Below are 27,400 nucleotides of genomic sequence, written 5' to 3' on the forward strand. Positions count from 1 at the left end.
CTTCTTCAAACACAAGAATCGTATCGTTTCTGTCATTCAAACATATACAAAGAGGATTCTCAAGTCTATGATCGTGTGAGAGTAATACACCGAGTTGTCTCCCTTCTTGAGTAACCTGTACCACAGTTTTAGATTCCTTTCCACAGCAGTAAATGATCCCTTGTTTGTCTACAATGATCCCTGACGCGTCTTCCAGGTCATTGCTTTTAAATTTATTCAACTTATTCCCTTTTCATATCCATGGTTACTACCGCGTTCCTTCTTGTGTAATATATCCTTTGTCCATCCTGACTTACACAGTGTGTATTATGCCAAACCATGCTGTCATATGACGTAATCCTATTGATGATTTCGTCTGAATTATCATATGCAAGCAGCGAATTTCCACAGATGTCTACAATGATGTTCCGTTGGTAGGAAGCTATTCCATAGCACTGTTTGCCGACAGATATACTCCTCAGTATTGTCAGTTTATTAGTAACAGACACAAGGTTAATATATGTACCTACAGTTACAGCCACAGTACTTTCATCAACAAGACAGATATACCTAGGTTCATTGTCCATTTCAAGATGTGACACAAACTGAAAATACCTATCAAACAGTTTTAGTTTGTTATTTGCCTCATCACAAAGCACAAGTCGGTCATCAAACAGGAACACACCCAAATATATATTGAATATATTTTTATCATCGGGAGTCTTGGCACTAAATGTGACCATTTTTGAATTGGGTTGAATTGTTGGTATTTTCGTCTTTGCAAATGACGAGTCAGCCGATAATTTAGGAATCCTGTTCACCTTTCTTGTCAGTTTACCGATGGATGACAAGGTTTGAATGATTCCTTCACAAAAGCTGTCAAAATGAAAGTCTAATTCAACAATTTCCGTATTATTTTCCATTGTTTTGTATTTTTCCAAATATTTACGAACTTGTTGGGACACTTTGGTGTTTGTGAGAAATATTTTAATGTCATCCTCTGACTTTCTACTGCTCATTAGCATTTCTTCAGAAGTTTCAATGGCAGCTATTGCACTCTTACATTCCACAATTTGATCTGATGCTTTTATCTTTTCTTGTTTACACATCTGATTCAATTCGTCAAGAGCTGCAATCTCTAGTCTGTCAATAAGTTCTTTAATGGTGATAGTCCAATCTTGAATTGACCTGGTTATTTCAATCTTTTGTTGCTCAATAGAATCTATAATGTTGGATATACTTTCAAGCAACGTTATAAACATTGTTTTCGCTGTCTCTAATTTTTCCAGTACTTGTTTAAAGTCTTGTCCTTCTATGCTACTTTGAGATAAAATTTTTATAAGTAACACTTCATCGCATTTTCTGTGTGATCTTTGATGATACATTCACTGCAGCAGAGCTCTTTGTGGTTGGAACAAACATATTTGTATTGTTTCCCATGTATAGAACAGCGATATATGTCCTGAGATGATTTACAACTTTGCTGTGCAGACACTGACTGTACAGTGATTGTATGATCCTTGCTCACTTTAAAAGTTTTGTGACAACTGTAACAGTCATTACAGAGATACTCAGAACACGTGACACAATATGCCACGGAGATATTTTGTTTTCCAAGAATTAAACATGGCTGACAATAGACAAAGTCATCCTTGTTGGTCTCTGTTGACTCTAAAAACGACAAAACGATGGAATTAGTAGCAAGATCAGCAGCCCACTCATCTTGTGTCTGGCCGGCAGCGGGAGCAGGGGTGGGATTTCTGCAGATGGGACACGTAATTGAGTTTGAATGTCTCCCGGCCTCTTTGAGACTGCGGGCATGTTTGCATATGCACTTTTCGCAAAATGTATGCAAACATGTTAGAACTTTCGGTGATTCGAATATTTCCAAACATATTGGGCAATTCAACTGTCTATATGTAACCTCCCGGGTTTCTGCCATTATAACCTATACAAATGGGTGGTTGTTATTGTATAACCTGTTTGTGTGACGGGACATTTACTAGAAGGTATATGTGAAAGTAAAAGTAGAAATTAAAAGCACTTCCTTGTTGCGATATTGAAGGAATGCTGAACAACACATTCAAATGACAATTATTTACAGTGTCCTACAAGCCTTCTCCGTTCGCAATATTCGGATATTTTACCTTTCACGCATTGACAAACTACCATCATAAGCACAGGTCCACCTACCATCTTAATCACAGGTCCACGTTTCAATGAAGAATTGTATCAACGTCAACCCTGTTGATAGGCCATTGCAACAGCTAAACTATGTGCATAGCTCCCTGTAAAAAGCAAAATCACGTGACCTATAATATCGATATCGTAAGGCAGTCATATGACACATATAGAAATATTCTCATAGTTCACTGTCTATGGTTAAAGTAACTGATTGTATAATACCATGGCGCTGCGGTTGAAGACTACTTTTTACATTTCCCTTCTGTCAAGATAGAAATAAAGATTGACAACGTTCTTTGCATATCGTATCTAGACTGAGATTTAATTTAAATGTATCGTGACAGACTTTAATGATAATAATAATAATATGTGTGTGTATGTGTGTGTGTGATTGGATTTTTAACTTAGCTTTACCAGTTTTTCATTCCTATCGCTACGATTTCTGCAGTGTGGTAGTTTGACAGTTTATAGTGATGTCTAACACTAGGACATCATGCCTCAGGCATGTAGCATCATGTCCCACCTAACGATGGCTTCCTGCATATGAAGCGGATATTCTAATCACATAGGCCACTAGATCGATGGAATAATAATAATAATAATAACAATAATAATGGAAGTCACTGAGAATTCACCAAATATTATAGCTATATTCATTTTTATCTGTGTATTCGAAACAAGCTAGATTGAAATCTTAATTAAAAACGAGAATGAATTTTCGACGATCCATTCCATAATACTTTGCTTTGATGAGTACTCAGTCTACATAAACTTCATTGATAACCTGAATTATTATTCACTTTTACGTATGTCCAACACGTACCCAAGCAGCTGCAGCTTGACAAATTCTTTATCGTCGTCATCATCACCAAGAGCAATAACGATGACAAAAAAATCTGCTCACTGCTACTACCACTCATTTTCCTCCTGCTACTAATGGTACTGCTGCTACAAGGATCCGTGTTACCTCAGTTGGAAGAGATACAGAATTGTAGTGCAATGGTCGGGGGTGCCAAATCCCATCCAAGTCAATCCGGATCGGCTATCTTGATTTGTTTTTTGCAATACACTTAACTTCTATTTTGTCTGCATACTATAGTGAATACTGCCCTAACATTTACGTTAAAATAAACAAATCTACTACTACTGACATGAAGTGTTGCTTCGATACTGAGGAATTGTGGTATCGGGTAAACAGTCGGCTGTTCTGCTCAAGTTACCTGTATTTTTCTGCATAAGTACGCATACATGTATCAGGACGTATACAAAATGATTTTGATAAGCAATTACAATGGCCACAAAAATGGCGTATGTGGTTTCAAACTAGTGCAGATAACAAGACGAAATAAGATAAAATTAGTAATTCATAATCCTTTCATGGAATGCTCTTAGAGTCTATCAGTATAATAAATGTTGAGGCGTTACAGTTCCTTGCGACCTGAAGTGGATCCAAGTCAGTTGAGGGATGCCTGCAAAGGAAATAAATCACAAGAATAACAAAACAAAACAGTGTAGCAACCATAAGAATGCTGAAGACTGCTATGATTTACAGATGAAAATGAATAAATAATCAAAGTATTATGATACTCTACTCATTTCAGTAAATTGCAATGATAATGACCCTCTGTACTGATCCACCACCATCCAACACTCACCTGACAAAAGTGATACTTGCAGCGTTGTTACTCCAAACAGTTTTATTATTAAAATTCATTCTATCACTCGTTTCAATAGATCAGAAAGTTGTCGTCACGGAAGATGTCTTACTTCTGACTTGTCTATAACACAAGGCACAAAATAATGAATTTATTGATTTCGAGATATAAAAAATATAGTCTAACTTGTATGCGTATATGAGCATGCTTTTTAATGTTTCTCATCTAAACAATTTAAAATAGTTGAAAATATGGGAAACTAATTTCTTTTATCGAGGCTTTTTAGTTTGTACAAATTATGAGTCTGCCATCAAATATGGTAACCACTACAGTAAACAAAAAATCTCTTTATGCCGTTTTCTGCAGAACTACTTTATTGAACATCCTGGCAAGAAAAACATTCAAATTTATGCAAGGGATCCCGATTCAACTGCACATATCGCTTGCATTGCCTGAAATGGATAACTAAAAAAACTTATCAAAAACCATTCAGAAGAAGTTGACTACATTTGTGCTAAGTTTGCTGGTATTAATAGCTTTCTCATTGAATCAAATGATATAAATTCACCATCTGACTTGGCCACCTTACTAAAAACGGAAAATTATTTAAACGAGTTCTCAAACACCACTGAACTGAACAGAATTTGACCAAATTTTCCAGAAAGCATTATGGCATGGGGGTGGGTGGGTAAGTTTATACAAATGATACATATCTGCGATCAAATGTGGCCGCTTTTTCAACATATAGAAAACCTTTCATGATTTCCCAATAAATGCCGAGCAGAATTTGATGGAAGGATACTATACTTCCATATATAAAAAATATGACCGCAATTACTAAACATGGAATAACATTGACACAACGTTATCTTTACTGTAGTGCTCCACAGTTTCATATTTTGCATAGGGTTAGATATTTAAAGAAAAATCATTACCCAGGTTTTCCTCACTGGTTATATTTAAAACACACTTTTTATATCTTATATGTTGTTTAAAGAACTTTCAATTCCCTTTGTTTTGAGCTTGATTGATGTGTGTAATTTGGATTATAGGGTATACAGCTTAGACTTATTTTAGATTTGCACGTATCAAATAACTTCTTGTTCCGCTTGGTCATTTTTACTTCTGGACTTCAGATGTAAATGATAAAAAAGAGCCGATAACTTTATTAACATTTTATATATTTTGTAATTTATTCATATGTTTATTTATAAATTTTGTAATTTATTCATTGCACTTTCAGAGGTTGGTATTGTCTAGTCCAGCGAAATTCGTTATCCCTATTTTGATAACTTCTAAAGATAGTGTCCCTAAAACTAATTCAGGCTACATTTCGAGCACATGGGATCAGTCATTTTTGATAAATGTGTGCTTATATCATGTACAATTTCTAGCAGTACAATATCCAAAGACATTTCAGCCGCAGTACATGAAAGTAACATAGACTTATGCCAAAAGTATCTCGACTATGCCTGTTGCAAATGCAAACAACTTTGCCGTACACCTGTCACTTTCTCAAACTTTCATAGTATCTGAAGAGAGCACCCTAAAGAAACGCTCAAAAGTAGGTAACCAACTTTGATACAAACCATCCAGGCTTGAGGGTAAGCGATCTCACCCCCACTTGGGTCTATTAGTCTCATGCATTTGAATTCTCACACATGTATTTTAATGAAAATCGTTTTGAACTTAAAGGTTCAGTGCAAATATGCTGGGATGGACAGTCATAATAAACGTTGGGAATTAATGCAGTGTCAGTACCAGCTGTGAGACTAAATGGAGTTTACATTCTAACAATTATAGCCCCATTTCTTATAATGCCTGATATCAGTGTATTACTAAATCATTACAAATTGAATACAATTGTCCCAATAACCATATAACTCTTTCAAGAGTTATATTGCTTAACTCTTTTAAAGAGGAAGATTATTTTCTTTGAATATCTATATTGTATTTAACGTTTGTCAATGATTATAGAATTCAAGGGTCATTTGTAAACAACTTATTACATAGTTAAATTGTGCTCAATGATTGTAGAATTAAAGGGTCATTTGTAAACCACTTATTACATAGTTAAATTGTCTTCAATGATTGTAGAATTTAAGGGTCATTTGTAAACAACTTATTACATAGTTAAATTGTGTTCATGACTGTAGAATTAAAGGGTCATTTGTAAACACCTTATTACATAGTTAAATTGTGTTCATGAGTGTGGGTTGAACATTAAGATAATATTTGAAAACACGGTTACATGACCTTTTGTCAGCAAATATATTTTGTTGAATATAATCCTTCATATTGTAAGAAATCTTACAACATGGATATCATGTAGTATATTAGACAAATCTATTGTTGAATATAATCACTCACATTCTATTAAAAAAATCAGGTAACGTGGAGATTTTGGTATAGGAGGAATTTGTCACAGATTGCTGTGACAACTATACAAGAGACCATTGGTAGATTAGGTGGCGAAAGACAAAATCTTTTGTGTCAATACCCCGATTAATCCATGGTAGGTTTAGTCTTCTTTTCAAGACATCTGGGTTCCAGAAGGAAGATACTATCTGCTAACATGAAGTTTCAAGCACAGAAGAGTGGTAAGCAGCTTCCTGTAATTGGTCCAACAACTAAGGAGGTGAGGCAGGTTTTGTTGTGGGATGCTGAACATTTCTTGCCAGGATGGTTCATCGTCGTCTCCAGGCAGTCTCTGTGTGTGAAACATGAATTATTGTTTTACAAATTAAGGTAAACCGTTATTGCCGTTTGTTTTTATTAACTTGTCTGTATGCAATCCAATCGAACCTCATTGATACATGCAAATGTTTTACCTATATTACTAAACAATCAAGACTAAACTCTGGTCATAATAGGTCAGGTGGTCAGTCACTCAAAATAAACAAGAGAAACTGATTGGTTGGCTTTCAGGTAGGAATCCAAAATGCAAATTTGTGTAGGGACAAGGGTTAAATCTGCCCTTGTTTACCTGCAGGTACGCTAGTCATATACTGAACAACTTTACATCATTGGAAATTAAGACATGACAATGTGTAACTGGTATATACAGTGGTTTGCTTTAAACTTTATTTAAAGTATTTAGGTTCATGATTATATATATCTATCTGTTCCTTGAGAATAGAATTTCATATTTCGTTATTATAGTATAGCCAGTAAGAGTCCCAACTGTTTAATTAGTATATGCTATATATCATCTTTAAATTCCAGTGTAGGCTAACACGTGTAGTACTGTTTTTTGCAATTTTGGAGTTCAGGACATTGCAGTTCATTGAAATGCTTTATTGTCTGAAGTCCTAAATCATTTAATGTGTATATGTGTATTTCAAATACATGGGTTAGATACACTAAATCATTGAATACCAGTATACTAAAAATAGTAGTTTGTTTCTTTGTTTGGTTGTTAATCTGTATATCTGTTCATTTGGCTGAATTTGCTCATTGTAATGACCATCGAGGTTCATTCATGTATGTATCTGCACAGAGGAACATCAGATGACCGAAGCATTCCACTGCCATCAATAAAAGAAATCGCACTGGTTCTACAAGTAGGGTGACAAATATTTATAACTAGATAATTTGTCGCGTTGCTGGATTAATGAATGGTCACAACTCGCTCAGTTTAGCAGTTGAAAATTATTTCTTAAAATTAGGAAATAAGAAGGCTTTCAAAATATAGAGATATGTTCAATAGTAAGGACTGAATATTTGATGTTTGATTTGGTACGTGTTTTCTGTATGTAATGGAATTTGCTATATTATTTGCAATGTATGTGATTGTTATCTGTCCATGTATTCTCCCTATACTTCCTTATCTAACCTTTGTGTGGTATTTCTTCTTTTCACGTGCCAGAAGAATATTTCATCTTTACAGGATGGCACATTGTGATTTAACTACTATTCAAATAATTAGGGAATCAGATATTCTTTTATTCCATTTTCAGAGCTAATTAAAATTAAAAAATCTAATATCCTGAAACCATGTATGTTTCACTCTATCTGATAAAATGCCCGCCCCAAACCCAAGTATGTGTTGTAGTGTAGGCCAGATTCTGCTACATATTTATCATTGACGATCTAGGACTGTTAATGAGAGTCTGAGAATGTGGTCCTGCCATAGCTAATACTAGGTTGCGATTGAACCAGGGCATGTGATGGACCTGTCCAGTGCTGGTCAATATTTCCTCAAGTCTGATACTGAGTAACACAAGATTGTTTATACATTCTGGTTGCAGTTGTACCAAATATATTAATCTGAGCTCAGAATGGAAATGTCACGGTGGGATGTTGGGAGCTGTTTAAAGAAACAGGGACTCTGTACGCCTGGAAAATAGATCACCATGACTGATCCAGGAAACATGAGTTACGGGTTGAGGTTGTACCAGTTATGGTATGGTCTGTAGCCAGTTGGTGGCTGCTGACTGGTACTGGCTATACTGGGAATTTTATCCTTAAAGCGGGTAAGAGGGTGTGTCTGTTTCGTCAATATATCCACCAATGATGCAGGTGGGTCAATGTGCCATGTCAGTACTGGCCAAGGGTGCAGTGGAGAACTGTTCTGTCTGTGGGCAATAGCGGGGATATCACTGTCTGCGCAGCTCATGACTGCTTGGATTGCCAAATATCTTTTGAATAGGCGAGTTTTCTACCTTTAGTGATTCAGTTAGAAAGGAAACTCAACCAAGGCGACTGCTAGCGCTAATATTCTTAGTAGTGTGTTTATCAGCTGTCTCATTTGTACTATAGTTGTTTGGCACCTACAGTTGCCCATATGGTTCCTTGCTCTATAGATCAGTGTAGAATTTATACTTAATCATGAATAAAAAAGAAAATAATGAGACAATTATAATGATTCTCATTTTCTGAATGAATTTGATATGTTACAAAATGTCTCCGAAACCCCTCTACTTTCCTTTATTTATCTCATGACTTCACAAACAAAATATGTGGGAATATGAAGTGACAGAGGAAAAAATATTTGAACTGAATGAAAACATTGCACATGAACTTATACAAAGTCTCCTAGAGAAACTCCAGGTTATTATAATATTTGCACTTTCCACTGCATTGTTTCTACAGTGTTATACAATATCAAGGATACAAAGTTGCAATAGCCTGTCAAGACAGAATGCTCTAATGTAAATTCATTGGCTAGAAGGTATTCACATAGTGTTAATAACACTTTCAAAATGACCCTATGTAGCAGCCATGTTAGACGTCAGATCAGCACCATTTTTATTTTGCGATAATGTGGACATCATAAGACGTCCTCTCAATGATCCGTTCTGAAGGAGTATTATTGATTAAAGATAATTGAAAATGGATGCCATGGTGGCAAAATTTTGATGTCCGATAAGCACCGTTATCATTTAGGACCAACTTGACATCATAAAAGGTCCCACGTTGAAAATCGCTGGCCTATATGACTTTTCACTAAGAAGTAAAGATATAAAACAATTCAAGACAACTGCTGTGGTGACCATACTGAATGTCAGATCTGCACCATTTTAATTTATCACTACAAAGACATCATAAGAAATTGCAAACAAAGCAAGACTGCACTGTTTATATTTTGTTATAAAACGTTTAAGATTTAAATAATATAATAAGCGACTATGCTGAAGCGCTAGTAGACGACCCTGACTTCTGAGGTGTAGTCACAGTAATTTTTGCATGTAGTGCCAGTAGTAATTCTACTGGATCGGATTTGTACCACCGTCCTGACATTCCTTCTACCACGGCGGATGGATGATTAGCATACGTTATTTTAGGTAAGGCATGATTCTTAAAAATATTTTGAATGGCATCAGACAAAATGACCAGTTATTATTTTGCGCCCCCCCCCCGAAAAAAAAAATTGTTTGCCAACTTTTACGGATAATATCTGCTTTAATATAGTTAATAGTTGTTAATAGTTTAATAGTTGTTTTTGTTCAGATATCGTAACAGATTCTTACTACAGTGATAGAATTTCAGAAGCCTGTGTTTGGTCCTAAATACAGTTTATTGACACAGAATTTCATCTCCTTAAATATCCTGTCATGTTTCAGAAACTGTTTACTCTAACCTCAGAACTGGTTACTCAAACCTCAGAATTGTTTACTCAAATTGTCTAAACATGTTTCCAACAAAAAATGTGTTTTTCTCTTTCTCTGTTAGTGAATAAAATAAATAAACAAACCAGAAATCTGCATAAGTATGTACTAAATCAGCAACAATGTCTGCCACATTAAAAGTTCCTAGATAGAATATGTCGCTCAGCAGAAACAAATGGTTGCTTGTCCTACAGCGCCAACAAGTTTCATGAGTTCAAGGAGAGTAGTGCTCTAATAAAGTAACGGGGCAACTAAATTATCAACAACAATAACTGTATTCTCAAACCATCAAAAAAAGCTACCTTTCTCAGGTTTAAACCGAAACATTCAAAGGGAAAGCAAATAGTTAGCTGATAAGGAAATGTCAATGCCTTCGTCTCCTAGATGTAACAGCGTCACGCAAACAAAACAACAAAGAAAAATACTCAGAAGATTTAATTGTATTCTTGTATTGAACACAGCCATTTATTGTCATTGGTTTCGGAGGAAAGACGATATGTTACACACTTACTTTCACTGACAGTCCCTACAGTTTATTTGACAAACTCAGCAACAACCCGTTGTTTGTTTGGCAGTTTCTCATAATTTTTGACAAATGAAAAAAAAGGGTAACGCTTACTACAGTTTGCTCTGTAGGGTATGAAACAGAGCAACTTGTGATGGGAAGCCACTATTAAAAGAATAATATCAGTCAGTATACTTGATTCTTCTAAATGATGACAGACAGAAGAATTGACGGACAGATGTATTATCTCGATGAAGGGTCCTAATTAAAATTTCAGTACAGGAAGTTGTTTTTATACAGCACATACGCGCGCACGAACATACACATCCAAGAACGTACATCAGACTTGTACATGTTATTGTCTTCCAGAAGTAATCTTGTGTTGCATTTCTTTACCAGGGAGAAGGTCATGCTTTATAATAGATTCGCATGGTTCCTATTACTACCCAGCAAAAACAGATACTTTTTACCCGAAAAATAAATTAACACTCACATTTTCTAGTGTCAATAATGTATTAACTAATTTTGTTTGAAATGATGACAAAATCTTCTGTATTTAGTGTGCATGGAAATAGAAACAGTAATATTCATTTTGCTAATTCCAGGAAAGACCTACAGTATGTCTGCTTCAGATCACAATTGCTCCATCTTTGCATAACTCATTATGACTCAAATAAGGCGAGTAATACAGGAATTGTGGATAAATAACAACTAAATGACCTCAAAGAGATTGAATCAATAATGTATCTTAACGCCAGTTAGAAATTAAGGGTCACACTGTCCCTTCACACAATATCTTACAAAAGGTAGTGTATAAAAGCAATAAATTTTAACTCGACAATGATACTTAAATTATGTTTTATTTCATAGTTCATTTTTCAAGTTTATTAAAAGCTACAAAATCATGTATAGGAATGAAAGCATTTGATTTACGATTTTCGAAATAGCGTATTAATTTTTCCTACGTATTTTGCAAAGTAAACACTGTCTAGGATACCTGGCAATTTAAAAGCAAATTGTGTAGATTTTCACCTAATTTAAAGTAGAATTAATCAATTAGTATGACACTGGCAGAGATATATCCAAAAAAAATATCACAATACAAAATATAAAGAAAACCATATTATATCTTTTTACTTACTAAAACTGATGACATCTAACAAAAAATATGCGATACTCATAGCAACGAGATACACTTATCACAAAATTCATATGCGTCAGATCAAGAAAGATGCAATATAGGTCTTGTCTCTAAATGTTACATTTTGACATAAGATTTCTTACAAATCGAAGAGAATATCTCAAACTGCTGACACAATACGAAAACGCGACAGACACTAACCAGGCGCGTGACTGATACGTAGATACTTACAGTGTGATAGAATTGATCTCTCTCTCTCTCTCTCTCTCTCTCTCTCTATCTTCCGTTTCATTTTGGACGGTTTAACTTAACTTTATCATCATTCATAGGTCCAGAGACATAGTCGTATGATACAAGCGAAAATCCCCAACGCTTGTCTGTTCCTGTATTTTCGCCGTTATCTTGCTGCGATGGTCCAGAGGGGGGGGGGCTTTGTACATTTTCATATTTAATTACTAATAAACGATTTTTAGAATATTATAATAGGTTTAAGAAACAATAACAACAATAATAATAAAGCATTAAATACGTTACAGTATGTTTGCCTCGTAGCCGAAACATTTAACTTACAATGTCGACAGGCTATTGCAACAATGTATCATTGATAATGGGAGAGTAGGCGGATAAATCAGCCCCTCACCCGTCATCATATTGATTGAAGGTTTAGGGACTGATATCACCTTTATTAAAACTTTCAAAAATCTGCATGTTTATTATTTTTACGGAGCAAATCCTATGTTTGTTGACTTGTAAATCAACATGGAATGGCACAACTCTCTGTCCTGTGGCCATTTTGAATTCCGCGCTAGATATGGCTATTACTAATTACCGGAATGTGTCTAAAGTGTACGCAGTTTGTTACGGAACGATTGGCATGCAGTAAAATTGCACATTTTAATGAACAGGCGATATCATACCCACATATCGTCTCTCAGTATCAGCACAGATTTGGGGGGTTGATTTTTCGGGCTAATGGGAAAATACCATAAGTAGCAAAAGGTAATTTATATACATTTCACGGAATCTAGGCCTAGAAATTAGAGTTCGTTGAGGTGGACAATAATATCTTGGACATAATGTTTGACAATGAGTTCTCAGACGACGCAGGTGTGCAAAGTGGCATTAAACGAGAGAGAGAGAGAGAGAGAGAGAGAGAGAGAGCATGTATTTTGCCAATGAAATCTTGTATTGCAATTTTTTTAAAAGTCCAGACAAAAAAATTAATACTCTTGCAGTTGTGTTAAGATTTAATGCATGGTTAAAATGTCCCACGTTTGGACAAAACTTTACCCCATTTTAATTCCCAAGAAATAATCCACAATGTAAATCATCTAAAATATCAAACATAGATAAAATCCACTTCATCCACAAAGTTTCAAGAATTATATTTTTATAAGGAGCAAATTTAAGTGGAGGAACTTACAATTTGTCTATTAAAATTACAAAGGAATCAAGTGTGTTTAATAAATCTAACGACACAACTGACAAGCAATTGCAGTATCAGAAAGAGAGAGAGAGAGAGAGAGAGAGACAGAGCAGCTGCTGTTTTCATTGTGACCTAAATTAGGGGTATTATTATAACCAGGAACGGTCTTAGCAAACGCTCATTCGGCGGGGACCCCTAGATTTACGCGCGGGGCGCCCTGTGAGCACGGCATTTGGAAATAAACTTTGGAAATAAACTTTCAAACAAGTTTTATATGATATTGAACTTTTAAAAAAAATTCCATCGCCTTAAAATTACTTTCTCTCCAAAAATATATTTCTAAAAATTACTAACGCGCGGGGCCCCTGTTATGTACAGTGTTAGCGAGATTGATGGGGCACAACAAGGGAAATGTTTGGTTTCATTTTAAATTCTAGAGTCTAAGTAGAAAAAAAAGACAAGAAAACTGGTTAATGCTGCAGTATTTTTCGGAACCAAACTTGAAAGTATTTAATTACTGCGTGTCGGTAAAAACTTTTCCCTGAAATATGCTTGGAAGCGGAGTTTCTCTTCAGTTTGCAAAGTGAAAGAAAAGGGGCTACTTACTGGTCAAAAACCCATCGTCGCAAGCAAAGGTTTCGATATATTGACCTTATCTACACCTTGGCGGATCCGACGGATATTTTAGTGCTTTGACCTAACTACATCTATTGGATTTCATGAGTTGCCTCCCTTGGTATGTAATGCCAACTAGCTGAAAATGGTTTAGGCAATTGACTTGTAAAGGATACTATGTAAGTTTAACATCAAAAGTGGGACTAGGTACCGTGAAAAACCATTACAGGTGTATTTGAGGGAAAAGATGTATTTGTACAAACGCAGACTAACAGTGGAAAATTGCTTATTTTTGAGTCCATTCCAGTTATGTGTTCCCCTTGTCTCGATCATGTAGGAACAGGGTTCAAGAAATTTGATCAACTTGATTTTGGTCGGATGCGATTGCTTTCCGCCCCATCAAATGAAATTCACAGACCCGATGCTCTGAATATATGTTCGAGCCGCCAAGGTGTAGATAGGGTCAACATATCGAAACCTTGGCTGGCGAAGATGGTTCAAAACCATCAGCTATAAGACTGTAAGAAAAAGGACCGCCTTCTGGTCCAAAACCTATGCTCGATTTGAGAAGTCAGGAAAAAATTAATTTGCTGTAGCTCGCGGTGATGTCACAATAAAAGCTATGCATGTCGATAAACAAATTCGTACTGTCCTATAGTGTGACAATTAGTCACGACGTGCCCTTTTCATAACCCATTTTTGTACCTGGCCACCATTGCAAACGTCAAATAGCGATCGATAATATGCATCTCGATGTTTCTTGATGACAGTTAAGGTTCAGAACGTTCAATAATCAGAACTGAAAAGAATTGGTAAAAAAAAAATTATTATTAAATCTAAAAGTAACAATTTATATTTAAGTTAACATGAGTAAATGCGGATAGATGACCTGTATGACATTTAGTTTAGCTCCGTCTACATTCAATATCTTGAATAAAACGCCAATTGCCGAAATGATTTTTTTAAATATTTTAATTTTTTTTAAAAGAATGTGTGAATAAAAGGCGAAATAGAAAACCACACCAGTAATTTGTTTAGAGTCGGGGAAAAGAACTGTTTAATACACTATAGAAACACGGTCTCGGCCTGACGGTCTCGACATTCCTAAACTGTATCAAAGTCGTTCTATTCGCCCGCTCTGAACAGGGGCCCCATGCTTCATTATTTTTAAAAAAATATATCTATAGAGAGAAAGCAATTTTCAAACGTGGAATTTTTTAAAGTTAAATATCATACAAAACTTGTATGAAAACGTCCATTTCCAAATGCCGTGCTCACATCTGATCCTACGCGTAAATCCGGGGGTGGAGCTGATCCGCCAACATCATCCAAATTTGGCCCCGCGTTTGCTAAGGCCGTTCCTGTTTGTCTACATATCCACTGAAACGTATGTATACAACAACATGAAATAGCAACCACTGAAAACGGCTTTACTTAACAAATTTCCATTTGATAACCATTCTGGCCACAATGATATAAGTTTCGATTAAAGAAATTCAAACAATGACTACTTCAGTAATGTCATGACTTGTCTGTGGATGGCGTCGTATTCCACTATCTCATAATGTTTTGACACGTATGTGGATGGTGTGCTATCGTCTTATTGATCAAAAGTAGATTGTTTTTGTCGCATATCACATGTATCCTATTAATAAAAATGTGCCATTTACATAGTTTCGAAATAGGTAAATTCCCATTATGTATTAACTTAGTTTGAACATTTTCATATCATTCGACTTTCCTTCTAGCACAAGAATCATGTCGTTCTTGTCATTCAAACATATACCACAAGGATTTTCAAGTCTATGATCGTGTGATAGTAATACTCCGAGTTGTCTTCCTTCTGGAGTAACCTGTATCACAGTTTTAGATTCCTTTCCACAGCAATAAATGATCCCTTGTTTGTCTACCATGATCCCTGACGCTCCTTTTAGATCATTGCTTTCAAATTTATTTAGTTTATTTCCTTTCATATCCATGGTTACCACTGCATTATTCATAGTGTAATATATCCTTTGTCCATCCTGACTTACACAGTGTGTATTTTTCAAACGCAATTGGTCATATGACATAATCCTATTGACGACTGTGTTTGAAGTATCATAAGTAAGTAATGAATCTCCAAAAATATCAACAATAATGTTCTGTTGGTAGGAAGCTATTCCATAGCAGAGTTGGCCGACATATATACTCCTTAGTAGTGTGAATGTATTAGTAACAAACACAAGCTTAATATCTCTATGTTCAGTTACAGCCACAGTACTTTCGTCTACACAACATATATAATTAGGTCGAAACTTCATTTTGAGATATGTCACAAACCGAAAACTCCTGTCAAACAGTTTTAGTTTGTTATTTGCCCGATCACAAAGCACAAGTCGTTCATCGAAAAGGAAAACACCCGAATATATGTTGCATATTTTTTCATCATCGGGAACCTTGGCACTAAAAGTGACCATTGAATCTTGTTGAATTGTTGGAATTTTCGTCTTCGCAAATGACGAGTCAGCCGATAATTTAGGAATTTTGATCACCTTTCTTGTCACTTTACCGATGGATGACAAGGTCTGAACGATTCCTTCACAAGTACTATCAAAATGGAATTCGAATTCAACAATTTCCGTATTATTTTCTATTGCCTCGTATTTTTCCAAATAATTAAGAACTTGTCCGGATAATTTGGTCGTTGTGATAAATATTTTCATGTCATCCTCTGATTTTCTACTGCCCATTAGCATTTCTTCAGAAGTTTCAATGGCAGCTATTGCACTCTTACATTCCACAATTTGATCTGAAACTTTTATCTTTTCTTGCTTGCACATCTGATCCAATTCTTCGAGAGCTTCAGTCTCTAGTCTGTCAATAAGATCTTTAACAGTGATGGTCCAATCTTGAATTGTCTTGGTTATTTCATTCTTTAGCTGCTCAATGCATACTAAATTTTTGGATCTACTTTCAAGCAATGTGATAAACATTTTTTTCCAGGCATCTAATTGTTCCGAAACTTTTTTGAAATCTTGTCTTTCTTTGGTTCTTTCAGATAAATCCTTTACAAGCAACACTTCATCGCATTTTCTGTGATCTTTGAAGGCGCAGTCACTGCAGCAAAGTTCATTGTGTTTGGAACAAAAATATTTGTACCGTTTCCAATGTATAGAACAGAGATACATGTCCTTCTGAGGAGAATTCCAATTTTGCTCTTCAGACACTGACTGTACAGTGATTGAATGATTCTTGCTCACCTTAAAACTTTTGTGACAACTGTAACAAATATTACAGAGATATTCTGAACAAGTGACACAGTATGCCACAGAGATATTCTGTTTTCCAAGTGTTAAACATGGCTGGCAATAAACAGAGTCACCCTGGTAGGTCTTAGTTGACGTCAGTAGCGATAAAACGATGGAATTGGTAGGAAGTTTAGCAGCCCACTCATCTGGTGTCTGGTCGCCAGAGTGAGGAGGGGTATGACTTCTGCAGATGGGACACGTAATTATATCTGACTGTGTCCCCGCCTCTTTGAGACTTCGGGCATGTCTACATATACACTTCTCACAAAATGTATGTAGACACGTTAGTACTTTCGGTGATTCGAATATTTCCAAACATATTGGGCAGTTCAACTGTCTATATGTAGCCTCCCGGGTTTCTGCCATTGTTACATGTACACATGGGCGTGTGTTACATGCATAAGCTGTGTGTGTGGCGGAACATTTCCTAGAACGGTATATGTGAAAGCAAAAGTAGAAACTAAAATCACTTCCTTTTTGCGATATTGAAGGAATGCGTAATAATACTTTGGAATCACAAGTATCTGCAGTCTCCTACAAGTCATCTCAGTACTTCGTATTCCGATACTTCAACTCGTTTACGTACCGACTATCTGCCTTCGCAAAGATAGGTCCAATGTTCGATGATGAAATGTGTAAACGTCTGCCCTCTTGGTAGACTGTGGTAATTGATAAACAGAGTGCGTATCTCCCCGTACAAAACAAAATCACGTGGTCTGGAATGTCGCTATCGTAGGGTCGTCATTTGACGCACTAGATATAATCGTTCTTATAGTTCACATCGAATGATACTGAAAACCGAAACACACATGCATTTACTTGTACTCGATGTATATCTATCGGTGTAAACACAGAAATTATGATTTGCTTTCTTTGAATAATAATATAAAGATAAATAAAATATGATTGATGTGATTGTGATATGAATTATTTACTTTTCTCCTATTTTACAGCTGAATTAATGTAATGGGGTTACTCGGTCGTACTTGATTCTACAGATATGATAAACAAAACTCGTAGTAATACATACACAGAATGAATGTGACAATAATCAAAAGTAGTCACCGACATTATATTTTGTATTTACTTTAACTGTTGAAATATATTAATTAAATGGACTTACACCCTCCGTTCTGAAGATTACCTCAGTTCCGGAACTATCATTCTTTATCATAACACATCCTTTCCGGAATGGAACGATGAGCCTGTTTAGGACTAACGGTACTAATTCAGTTCTCATAATAACCTATGCAAACATCATGATATAAAAAATTCAATAACTTAAATAGTTTGAGTGCTCATGATCAAACCTATATTTATCAGTATAGATGAAACCTGGATGTCAGCTTCTATGTAGAGGAAAGGATATGAGCCGTGGCATTTTCTGGACCTACAGGTGTTTGAAACATGTGCTTTCAATTCCTCACCAAAGAGTCATGTACTAATTTTAGTACTGAGTGTTCCAAACTCAGACTGTTAAAGGACTGAAATTCCATTTTAAAAAAACCAATGTCTCTATTGTTTTCCACTTACAACTAGGATAAGCTTTCAAAAGATTCTTTTTCCTACAACATAACTTACATTATTAACCAATCCTGGTCAGCCAAACCATATATACTCTATTTTAGGTTCGCCCATTTCCAGGCTGGTTCCCATTTTTACATACCATTAGTACCGTGTGTCCTTTATGATACCTGTCAATTTAAGTAAGACCGATTGACGAAGGCTATAGGTATCACGGTACCTATTGTTTTTCCATATACCTCAAAGCTAATGTTTTGTGAAATAAATATGCTTTCTACCTCAGTATGCATGTCACATACTATGACAGAACAATGTTAGATTGTCAATTTGACAAGGACAAAACCAGGTACTCCACTGCATTTAAGAGAGATAACTCTACTGGAACTAGACAAGGGTAAGAGTTATCTAGTGACAACATACACATTTTCAGCCATGTGTACCACATTTTTTAAAAATCATTATATAAAAAAAATACAAAATATGATCTAGATATCAATTAACATAATTTCACATGTTGCTAAGAGGCTCAACATTTTTAAGCCTAACAGAAAGTATAACTTTTAAATAATGCACCAATCACAGCTAGTTTTGTTGTTTATTTCTGAATACAATATCCCCTACACCTTAAGCTCCGCCCACCTGGGGTTGTTCAGTTGGGCTCATGGTCATTCCGTACCCAAGTCGTTTTGTACCCAGTGGAAATTTGTCGTTTCGTACCCAATATGCTAGTCGTTTCGTACCCAAGACGCTGATCGTTTCGTACCCAAGGTGCTATTTGTTTCGTACCCGAGGTGCTGGTAGTTTCGTACAAGGTCAAATATAAAGTATTGTCGTATTTACCGCTCCGTCTCTAGATCTAATATTTTTCCTAACTTAAAAGTTGCATTAGCAAAGCATATCCGGAAAAAAATTGACCAAACACAAACAATTACAGTAACTGTATTGTTTACACTGTATAATAGCATCTATGTACTAAAAAGATTTAACAAATATTCACATTGCCAGTAAAAAGAAAAAAGAAAACGTTGGCCAGGTTTAAATAACTGAATATGTTCATTCTTTTTTCTATCGTTCAAATTAACAAACATTGTCATACTTCTTGGTATTATTTAGTAATGAGTAACGTGACACAAAACATTATAAATGTTTATTTTCTCAAAGCAACTAAACATTCTGCGATCTTTTAATAATGAAACTGAATGCAGATAAAACACTTTCGCTTGATTAAGTTTCTCTCCTCCAAGGACCAATACTGGTGTTAATTTCAATTTTTATTCGCCTGCTTTTAAAGGTGTTGAACGTGGCATACAATATGGGCCGCCAAGCCATTTTTTGGTACACTGCCGGCCGCATAGCATACTTGTACAAAGTTTTTGGACACTTTCACCGATCACAAGAAACTAACAAGTTAGTGGCATAATTGAAATTCTTTCTATTTTCAACTAAGTATAAATACTAACATATTTTCATGGCAAGTGAAAATTTGTTTTCATTATTTGACATAATCTGTTTTATTTTGGTATTCTCCTAAATATAATGCACATAAATAATCGCGCACATAGAAAGAGATGATTATTTAACTTGGCACTGCATTTTACCTATATTTATTCTTGTGTTTTAAAACTGATTTATTTATTTAAATAATCGAAGCTATGTATGCATGCTTTGATTCTGCCAGTATTGAAACGTTTATAACAAAGCACCCCATGTAATACGGCATATATTTTTCCAGAATAGAACAGCAAAAATTACAGTCCAATGAATGATTGAAGGAGACGTTACAGTAAGACAAAATATCAGCTCAAACAGGTTTCTTAAAGAAGAGAAGACTAACAACATTATTCCGATCTGTACTTTCCAGAGTTTTATAATATGCTGATATAAAGTTGGAGTATGCGCATCTGGTTATAGCATCCCGTTTTAAGGAATTCTTAGATTTGTGTGATTACTTGTGTGATTAAGATAGTCCATATTAAAATCTAATGGTGTACTTTGGTGGTGTGACTGCAGTAGCAGTATTTACGGTAGGAAACCGGTAAATTACACTATGGGACCAATAATAAGGGACTTGGCAGATACCGTTTATGTTGCCATGGTTGCAAATGTGCCTGGAAACCATGGGTTGACTGGCCTAGGGTGGCAGAGTTTAAATAGTTCCTTGCGTTAAGGGTTAGTTGTATAGTTGCTACAGCGTGAACTGCTGGCGGTAAGGAAACATAATGAAGAGAAACCATGAAGATGTGCGATTGATATATATTTGGCAGGTTGTGAGATATGTGGTCTTACATTGATTATACTAAAATTCGTATATAGAATGGACACTTCGGGCTTTCTAATTTACAACTGAAGTTGTATGGAAGTCTTTGGAAAGTTGGGGTAAATTTATGACTTCTAGCGGAAGTCACGCCAGGGTTTTGACACCGCTCGGTCAAGTAAAGATCCCTGGCTTGTAACAATACATAAAAGAACATAATAACTAATCATTTCTCTTTCCAGACTTAAAAATCATTGTATAATAATGCAATTAATTTGCATTGTCAGTCAGCTGTCGAGCCGTATATGCTGCTGCAACGTTTCGGTAATTTTGAGGAGGAGATAACGCTTCATTGACTGATATAAATAGACAGAACAACATTAAAATAAACTGAGGTAGAAATCAAACGTAAATTGTACAATACCTGACCACAAACAATTAGGAGTGGAACATATGTCACTTGTAACCGACAAAGGAGAGTAAGAGCAGAGACAATTAATACTAATGTATGCGTCCATAAGAACTATTGAATGAATTTCATAATTTATTCGTTTTGGCTTAATGATAAATTTTAATTCATTGTATATAACTCCAAGTTTGCCTTCTGATAATCATACTAAATTATAAGGGCCCGAGTAAGCCAAAGTTTAATTTCCTAATTAAAGTAAATCCGCTGTAAACAAGTGAGGTAAACATAGTTTATGTCAAATAATTCTTGATAAGGAATTTATTAAGATTTCTCCGAATCAAATGACTGCTGAAAAACAGAGACCTCGTGCAATTACTTCAAAGTAAAACAAAAACAAATAAATAATCAAAAAAGTGTGAAATTGAATTAAGCTTGAAAGCTTCAACTTACTTGACATCCGTGGATTTTAACATTTGATAACATTTCAATTCTGCTTCTCTTAAAGTATACAAGGTTATGTAGAAATCATATAATATTATCCCTATTATTTTACAATACCTCATCTTGGCGATCCAAAGATATTCATTCTCAAATGGTAATACCTGTAAGGAAACATTGAACAGCTTTAAATTGTTTGAAATACGTATGAAATATTTTTTTATGATATTGGTGGTTACGTTTGTATTTTAGGTACGAAACGACTATAGCATAGGGTACGAAACGACCAACACCTTGGGTACGAAACGACCATTAATTTGGGTATGAAACGACTCAATAGGGTGCGAAGCGACTTGGGTACGAAACGACTTGGGTACGGAACGACCCGGTACCATTCAATTGGTACCGTTATAACTATAACTAAGAGAAAAGTCAATAATTCGTATCAAAAACGCTCGAATCAGATTTTATTTTGCTCTTATTACTATTCAAACAAAAACAAATCATAATTCCTGTGTTTACACCGATATATACACCGAGAACATGTAAATACATGTGTATTTTGGTTTGTATTTCGGTTTTGTGTTTTTCGGTGTTTATAGTAACCCTGGTTGAACCGTTTCACCGGAATATGACCTTCTCGATACAATTGAAGAATACTTATAGTATGTCCCATCTCTCCAGATGACGATACAAAGAAAGAAAAACAGAATAACAACGTTCCTTCTATATCATTCCTGGACTGATATTCATTTTAAACTTATTGTGAAAGACAGGGGCGCTCGAATAATTATTTTCGGGTGCCATTGAGTTTACGGATGTAGGCCAAAACAAAATTAGAGGTGAAATAGGGAATGGGGGTTCCCCAGCCTTGCCCTTATGTGCGGGTGCCCGGGTGCCCATGGTGAGAGAGAATTCAAACATATCGTGACAATAATAATAATAATAATAATGAATGTCAACAAATCAATAAATAAATAAATCTTAGACGTTTTTAAATGAATTAGAGACATCTTTAATTAAATTATAGACATCTCTTATTAATTTGAATCTCTAAATAGTATTTCCAGGCTTCCAAACTTAACAGTCATAAAAAGAAATAATAACTTCTCTCCTTGTAACATTTTTAGACCGCTCCGGTGGCCTAGTGGTTAGAGCGTCCGCCTCGGATGCGGGAGGTCGTGGGTTCGATCCCCGGCCGAGTCATACCAAAGACTTACAAAAATGGTACTAACAGCTACCTCGCTTGGCGCTCAGCATTAAGAGGTTAGTGTTAGGACTGGTCGGCTCGGTGTCAGGATAATGTGACTGGGTGGGACATCATGCTACATGTCTGCGGCATGATGCCCCAGTGCTAGACATCACTATAAACTGCCACATTGCAGACATCGTAGCGATATGACTGAAAAATTGTTAAAGCTACGTCAAAAACCAAAATCACATCACATCACATCACACTTAACATTTTTAGAGTACGCGTATGCGCAGTAGGTTTACGTTATCGCAACGCTCCAAAATTGCTGCACCGCAAGAAACAAACCGCGAGATCGGTGCTGCAGAAACATGGCATCTTCGGAATAAAATTGGAGGAGAGCAACCAGGTAAATATATTACTCTTCACTGAAAGCAGATTAAATGACAAACACACTTCAAAACTTCCGACTTCATAATATATAACTGAAATTAGGTAAGAATTGTACTAAAATTCTCATTTCTCTTCTCAGATTGAGATGTTGTATCCTCTTCTTTCCGATGACTGGTACTGGCCATCCTGGGAATTGTATCCTTACAGCCAGAGGGTGTGGCTGTTTCGTCAGTATATCCACCCTTGATGCAGGCGGGTCACTGTGCCGTGTCAGAACTGGATGAAAACATTGCATTTGAAGCTCTAAGTCATTATAATAGTATGTTGACACTTCCCTCTGGATTTTTTCTGCAGTGTTATACAATACCAAGGATACAAAGATGCAATCATCTGTCAAGACGAGAAGGATGTACTGTACATTCCTTGATTAGAAGGCACTCACATAGCGATAATAACACTTTCAAAATGACCTTATCTGGTGACCATGTTAGAGGCAGATCAGCACCGTTTTCATTTTGCGATAATGTTGACGTCATAAGACGTCCTCTGGTTTAAACACAATTTCAATGTTCCGTTCTGAAGGAGTATTAATGATCAAAGAAATTTGAAAATGGCTGCCATGCTGTCCCTTTTTTGATGTCCGATAGGCACCACTATCATTTAGGACCAACTTGACATCATAAAAGGCCCCTTGTTGAAAAAGGCTAGTCGATATGACTTTCCACTGAGAAGTAGAGATAAAACGATTTTCAAGATAACTGCCGTGTTGACCATTTTGGATGTCAGATCCGCACCATTATAATATCGGACCCATAGACATCATAAGAAATTGTAAATAAAGACAGCACTGCTGATATTTTCTCAATTATCAACAACAATAACGATACTCGCAAACCACCAAAAGAGGACAATTTTTTAAGGTTTAAACTGAAACACTCAAAGGGTAAGGGAATAATTGTTATATTAACATTATTATGAAAGCAAACATTTAGCTCATATGGAAATTGTATTATCCTCGTCACCTAGATATAACAACGTCCCATAATAAAAAATAATAAAAAATTACTTGGAAGATTAGGTTTTATTGTACATTCTGTACTACCTCTTTATTGGCATAGGTGCAGGAGGAAATACATACATTCATAGACAGACATGATCATAGTCCTCACGGTTTATTTGACAAATACAGCAAACATAACAACAACCTGTGATTTGTCTGCCAGTGACTCATAATTTTCTGTCAAATGACTATTTGGAAATGCAAAGACTAACTTGCTGAGTTAATGTCCAAAATAGCAAATTTTGCCAGATTGAATTGTCTCTCATTTATTCTTTGGAAATAAAAACAATGCTTAAAAGCGACCGATGTCGCGGACAACAAAAAAGAAAACCAACTCTGTCAATAGTATTAAATGAAGCAATCGTGTTATAAATGCCTTGCGTGAATAGTTTGCCCAAAGGAAGCAAGATTTGGTTATGGAAACTTTTAACGAGGCCCATTTAGCAGATGAGCTGTGAATCTTTGACTTCATTGACTGTTTTTGTCGTTATTTATTCAGTCAAGTGGAAAGGAACTGCGGTTGGATAAATTCGTTATACTGCTTGCTAGTGACTACATACGAGATTCACAGGGTTTGTGTTAAACTCGCAGTGGACTCTATAAATCTAGTACATTATCACTAACAAACTATATAACTACTAGAATACAGACACAGAACTAAACACATACATAGCACTATACAGACATAGCACAGAGAAAGATATAGAGCACTGTTTAGCAATCTTAAGGGTCATCAAACTTGCGTGAAAGAAATCACTTACAATGGCTCTCCGTTTCAAATACCCGCACTTTTTATTGTATTTAACAATATACACATAAAATACAGGTATTCACCTATTACCCCACGTATCGTTGAAGCCATGAGTGAATATATATGAAATTTGGTCTCAAAATATCTGAAAATGTCATTGCAATTGAAATTTTTGTATCCTTGACACCCTCTCTGGAACACCCGAATAGCAGATACAAAGATAATACCCCTCTTGCAGATGGTTATACTTTAACCATATAACATATTCTGTGTAAGAAAAAACATCTCAAGTCAAATTTATGAAAGTGTTATCACTTCTTTATTTTTTACAAAAGTAATAGCTAAATCTGTTTGAATCGTTTAGTTTTATTAAATAATATTAGCTAATTACTCTTCAAAAGACTATTGCGCCTTCATGATATCTATCTCTTGGAGAATCAAAGAGTAATATTTTGAATACGCATAACCACCATTATAGTAAATTGTCTTATTTTTTTACCCTCCTACATAAGTCATAATTTAAAAGGAATTTTTAGATTCCGGGATAATTAAAATCAAATAAAGTCAAGTCTGCATCACTTTACACATCACCTAATATGAATTGTAAAAGCATTTAAAATAACCAAAAGTAATTATTGCACCATATTCCAGTAAGTAAAAGATATGAGAATATACATGAAGAATTTGAGAAATGCTGTAAAAATATTCACCGGTTCTTGTTTTATCTTAAATTTTGATCGGTATCTTAATATATTTCATCTTTAACATGAGAATCAATTATATTTTGGAAGTTTAATTAGTTTTTGTCACAGTCTTCTCTTCCCATTTTTCGGTTAGGAGTTATGACAAAGAATAACAAATGGTTTCGGTTTTAACTTGAATAATCAACAACGAGTGCATACCAAATGGTATTACTTACGACAGTTGGCTCTGTGTAGTCTACAGCGGAGAAGAACTTGTGCTTAGAAACAACTGTTATAAGAATAATGTCAGTCAGAACACTTGATTCTTCTAAATGGTGACAGAAGAAATGACGGACAAATGAATTCACGCAAAAGGTGGATTATATGGGGTTCTTGCATCTCGATGTAGAGTCCTAATAAAAATATCAGTACAGGAAGCAGTTATTATACACCACTAACGCACGAACATACGCATCCAGGAACGTGCGTCAGACGTTTCTTATACTAGCCATTTAGAAGTATTCTTGTGTTGCATTTCTTCACCGTAGAAGAAGTGACGCGTGAAAAGCAATGGTTTTGTATGCAGAATTTCATTTTACAGACACATTTTGTAATAAATCTGCATGGTTCCCATTAGTACCCTGCAAACACATTTTTTTACCCGAAAAATAAATGAACACCCAGCGTTTCTAGTGTCATAAATGTATTAAATAATATTATTCATTAAAGCTAACTTGCAATGAAGACAAAGAATTTTGCAATTACACTGCATGGAAACAGAAAGAGTAGTATTCAATTTGCTGTTTAGATAAAATACTCAAACTATGGCTTCGTCAATTCATCCGATCAAAATTGCTCTATCTCTTTATACCTCAATATGTCCCAAATAATGCGAGTAATACATGAGTTGAGGACAAATAACAATGAATTAAGCTTAAAGATAGTTTATCAATAATGTATATTATCGCTAGTTACAAATTAAGGGTCACACTTTTCCTTCCCACAATAACTTATAAAAGGTAGTGAGTAAAACTAATAAATTTTAACTCTATAATGATACCTAAAGTAATTGATTCACGGTTTTCGAAATAGCGTATGAAATTTGCTACTTTCGGTGATTCTCTCTCTCTCTCTCTCTCTCTCTCTCTCTCATATATGTAACAGGAATTTCCACTGAGTTGGCCGAAAATATATTTAATGAACATAACAACATAAGGGACACACCATTTAAACTTTTCGGGGGAGAAGAGGCCTTGATTAAAAAAAAATTTAAAAAAAACTTGAATAATATAATCTTGCTCTGGTTTAGAGCAAAATAAACCACTATTATATCCAATACGTCACCTGAAAAATATAAATTATCCTGAGGTACAAAAATATTAACAACATCGAAGGAAAATTACGTGCCCACACGACCAAGCAAACATAAAAGTAAATAAATGGTTCGTACATAAGTTTATTGAACGGGAAACGCTTATTATTCAAGAAAGGTCTCCGTATAATCGTGACGAAATGATACATTTTCAGCACAATATGATCTCAAAACCATTTCGTATTTTAATTTTCAACTATGTATATATTACCAACATCAACGTAGCAAAAGGCAGTTTATGCGTATTTCACGGTATCTAAAGAGAGAGGGAGAGGGAGAGAGAGGGAGAGCTTTGCCGTCGAAATTCTGTATTGAAATTTTAAAAATCCAAACAAAGTCACAAAAGACTCCTTTAGTCATGTAAGGATTCAAGACACGGTTAGAAATTACCCACGTTTACACAAAACACTACCCTATGT

General features: G+C 35.4%; 1 protein-coding gene and 1 pseudogene across 2 annotated transcripts in view; both read right to left on the minus strand.

The window, feature by feature from the left end:
• LOC149799627 (uncharacterized) overlaps window positions 1-27,400 on the minus strand; it is a 45,250-nt pseudogene that overhangs the window by 14,177 nt on the left and 3,673 nt on the right. Inside the window, exons 2-4 of the transcript XR_016421091.1 lie at window positions 6,319-6,528; window positions 2,987-3,632; window positions 228-2,267 (exon numbers count right to left, since the gene is read on the minus strand). The product of XR_016421091.1 is annotated as an uncharacterized LOC149799627 (transcript). The remainder of the gene's footprint in view (window positions 1-227; window positions 2,268-2,986; window positions 3,633-6,318; window positions 6,529-27,400) is intronic.
• LOC149799628 (uncharacterized) lies at window positions 15,030-17,602 on the minus strand. Its single transcript, XM_089958967.1, has one exon. The coding sequence runs from the start codon at window positions 17,269-17,271 to the stop codon at window positions 15,319-15,321; it is 1,953 nt and encodes a 650-aa protein (XP_089815093.1). The 5' UTR covers window positions 17,272-17,602; the 3' UTR covers window positions 15,030-15,318.

This window comes from Sinohyriopsis cumingii, chromosome 5 (genome assembly GCF_028554795.1).
Source record: "Sinohyriopsis cumingii isolate HCF-2022 chromosome 5, ASM2855479v2, whole genome shotgun sequence".
Taxonomy (NCBI): domain Eukaryota; kingdom Metazoa; phylum Mollusca; class Bivalvia; order Unionida; family Unionidae; genus Sinohyriopsis; species Sinohyriopsis cumingii.

Coding starts and splice junctions, on each gene's coding strand:
- LOC149799628 (XM_089958967.1), bottom strand. CDS start 17,271: ATGGCAGAAACCCGGGAGGCTACATATAGACAGTTGAACTGCCCAATA.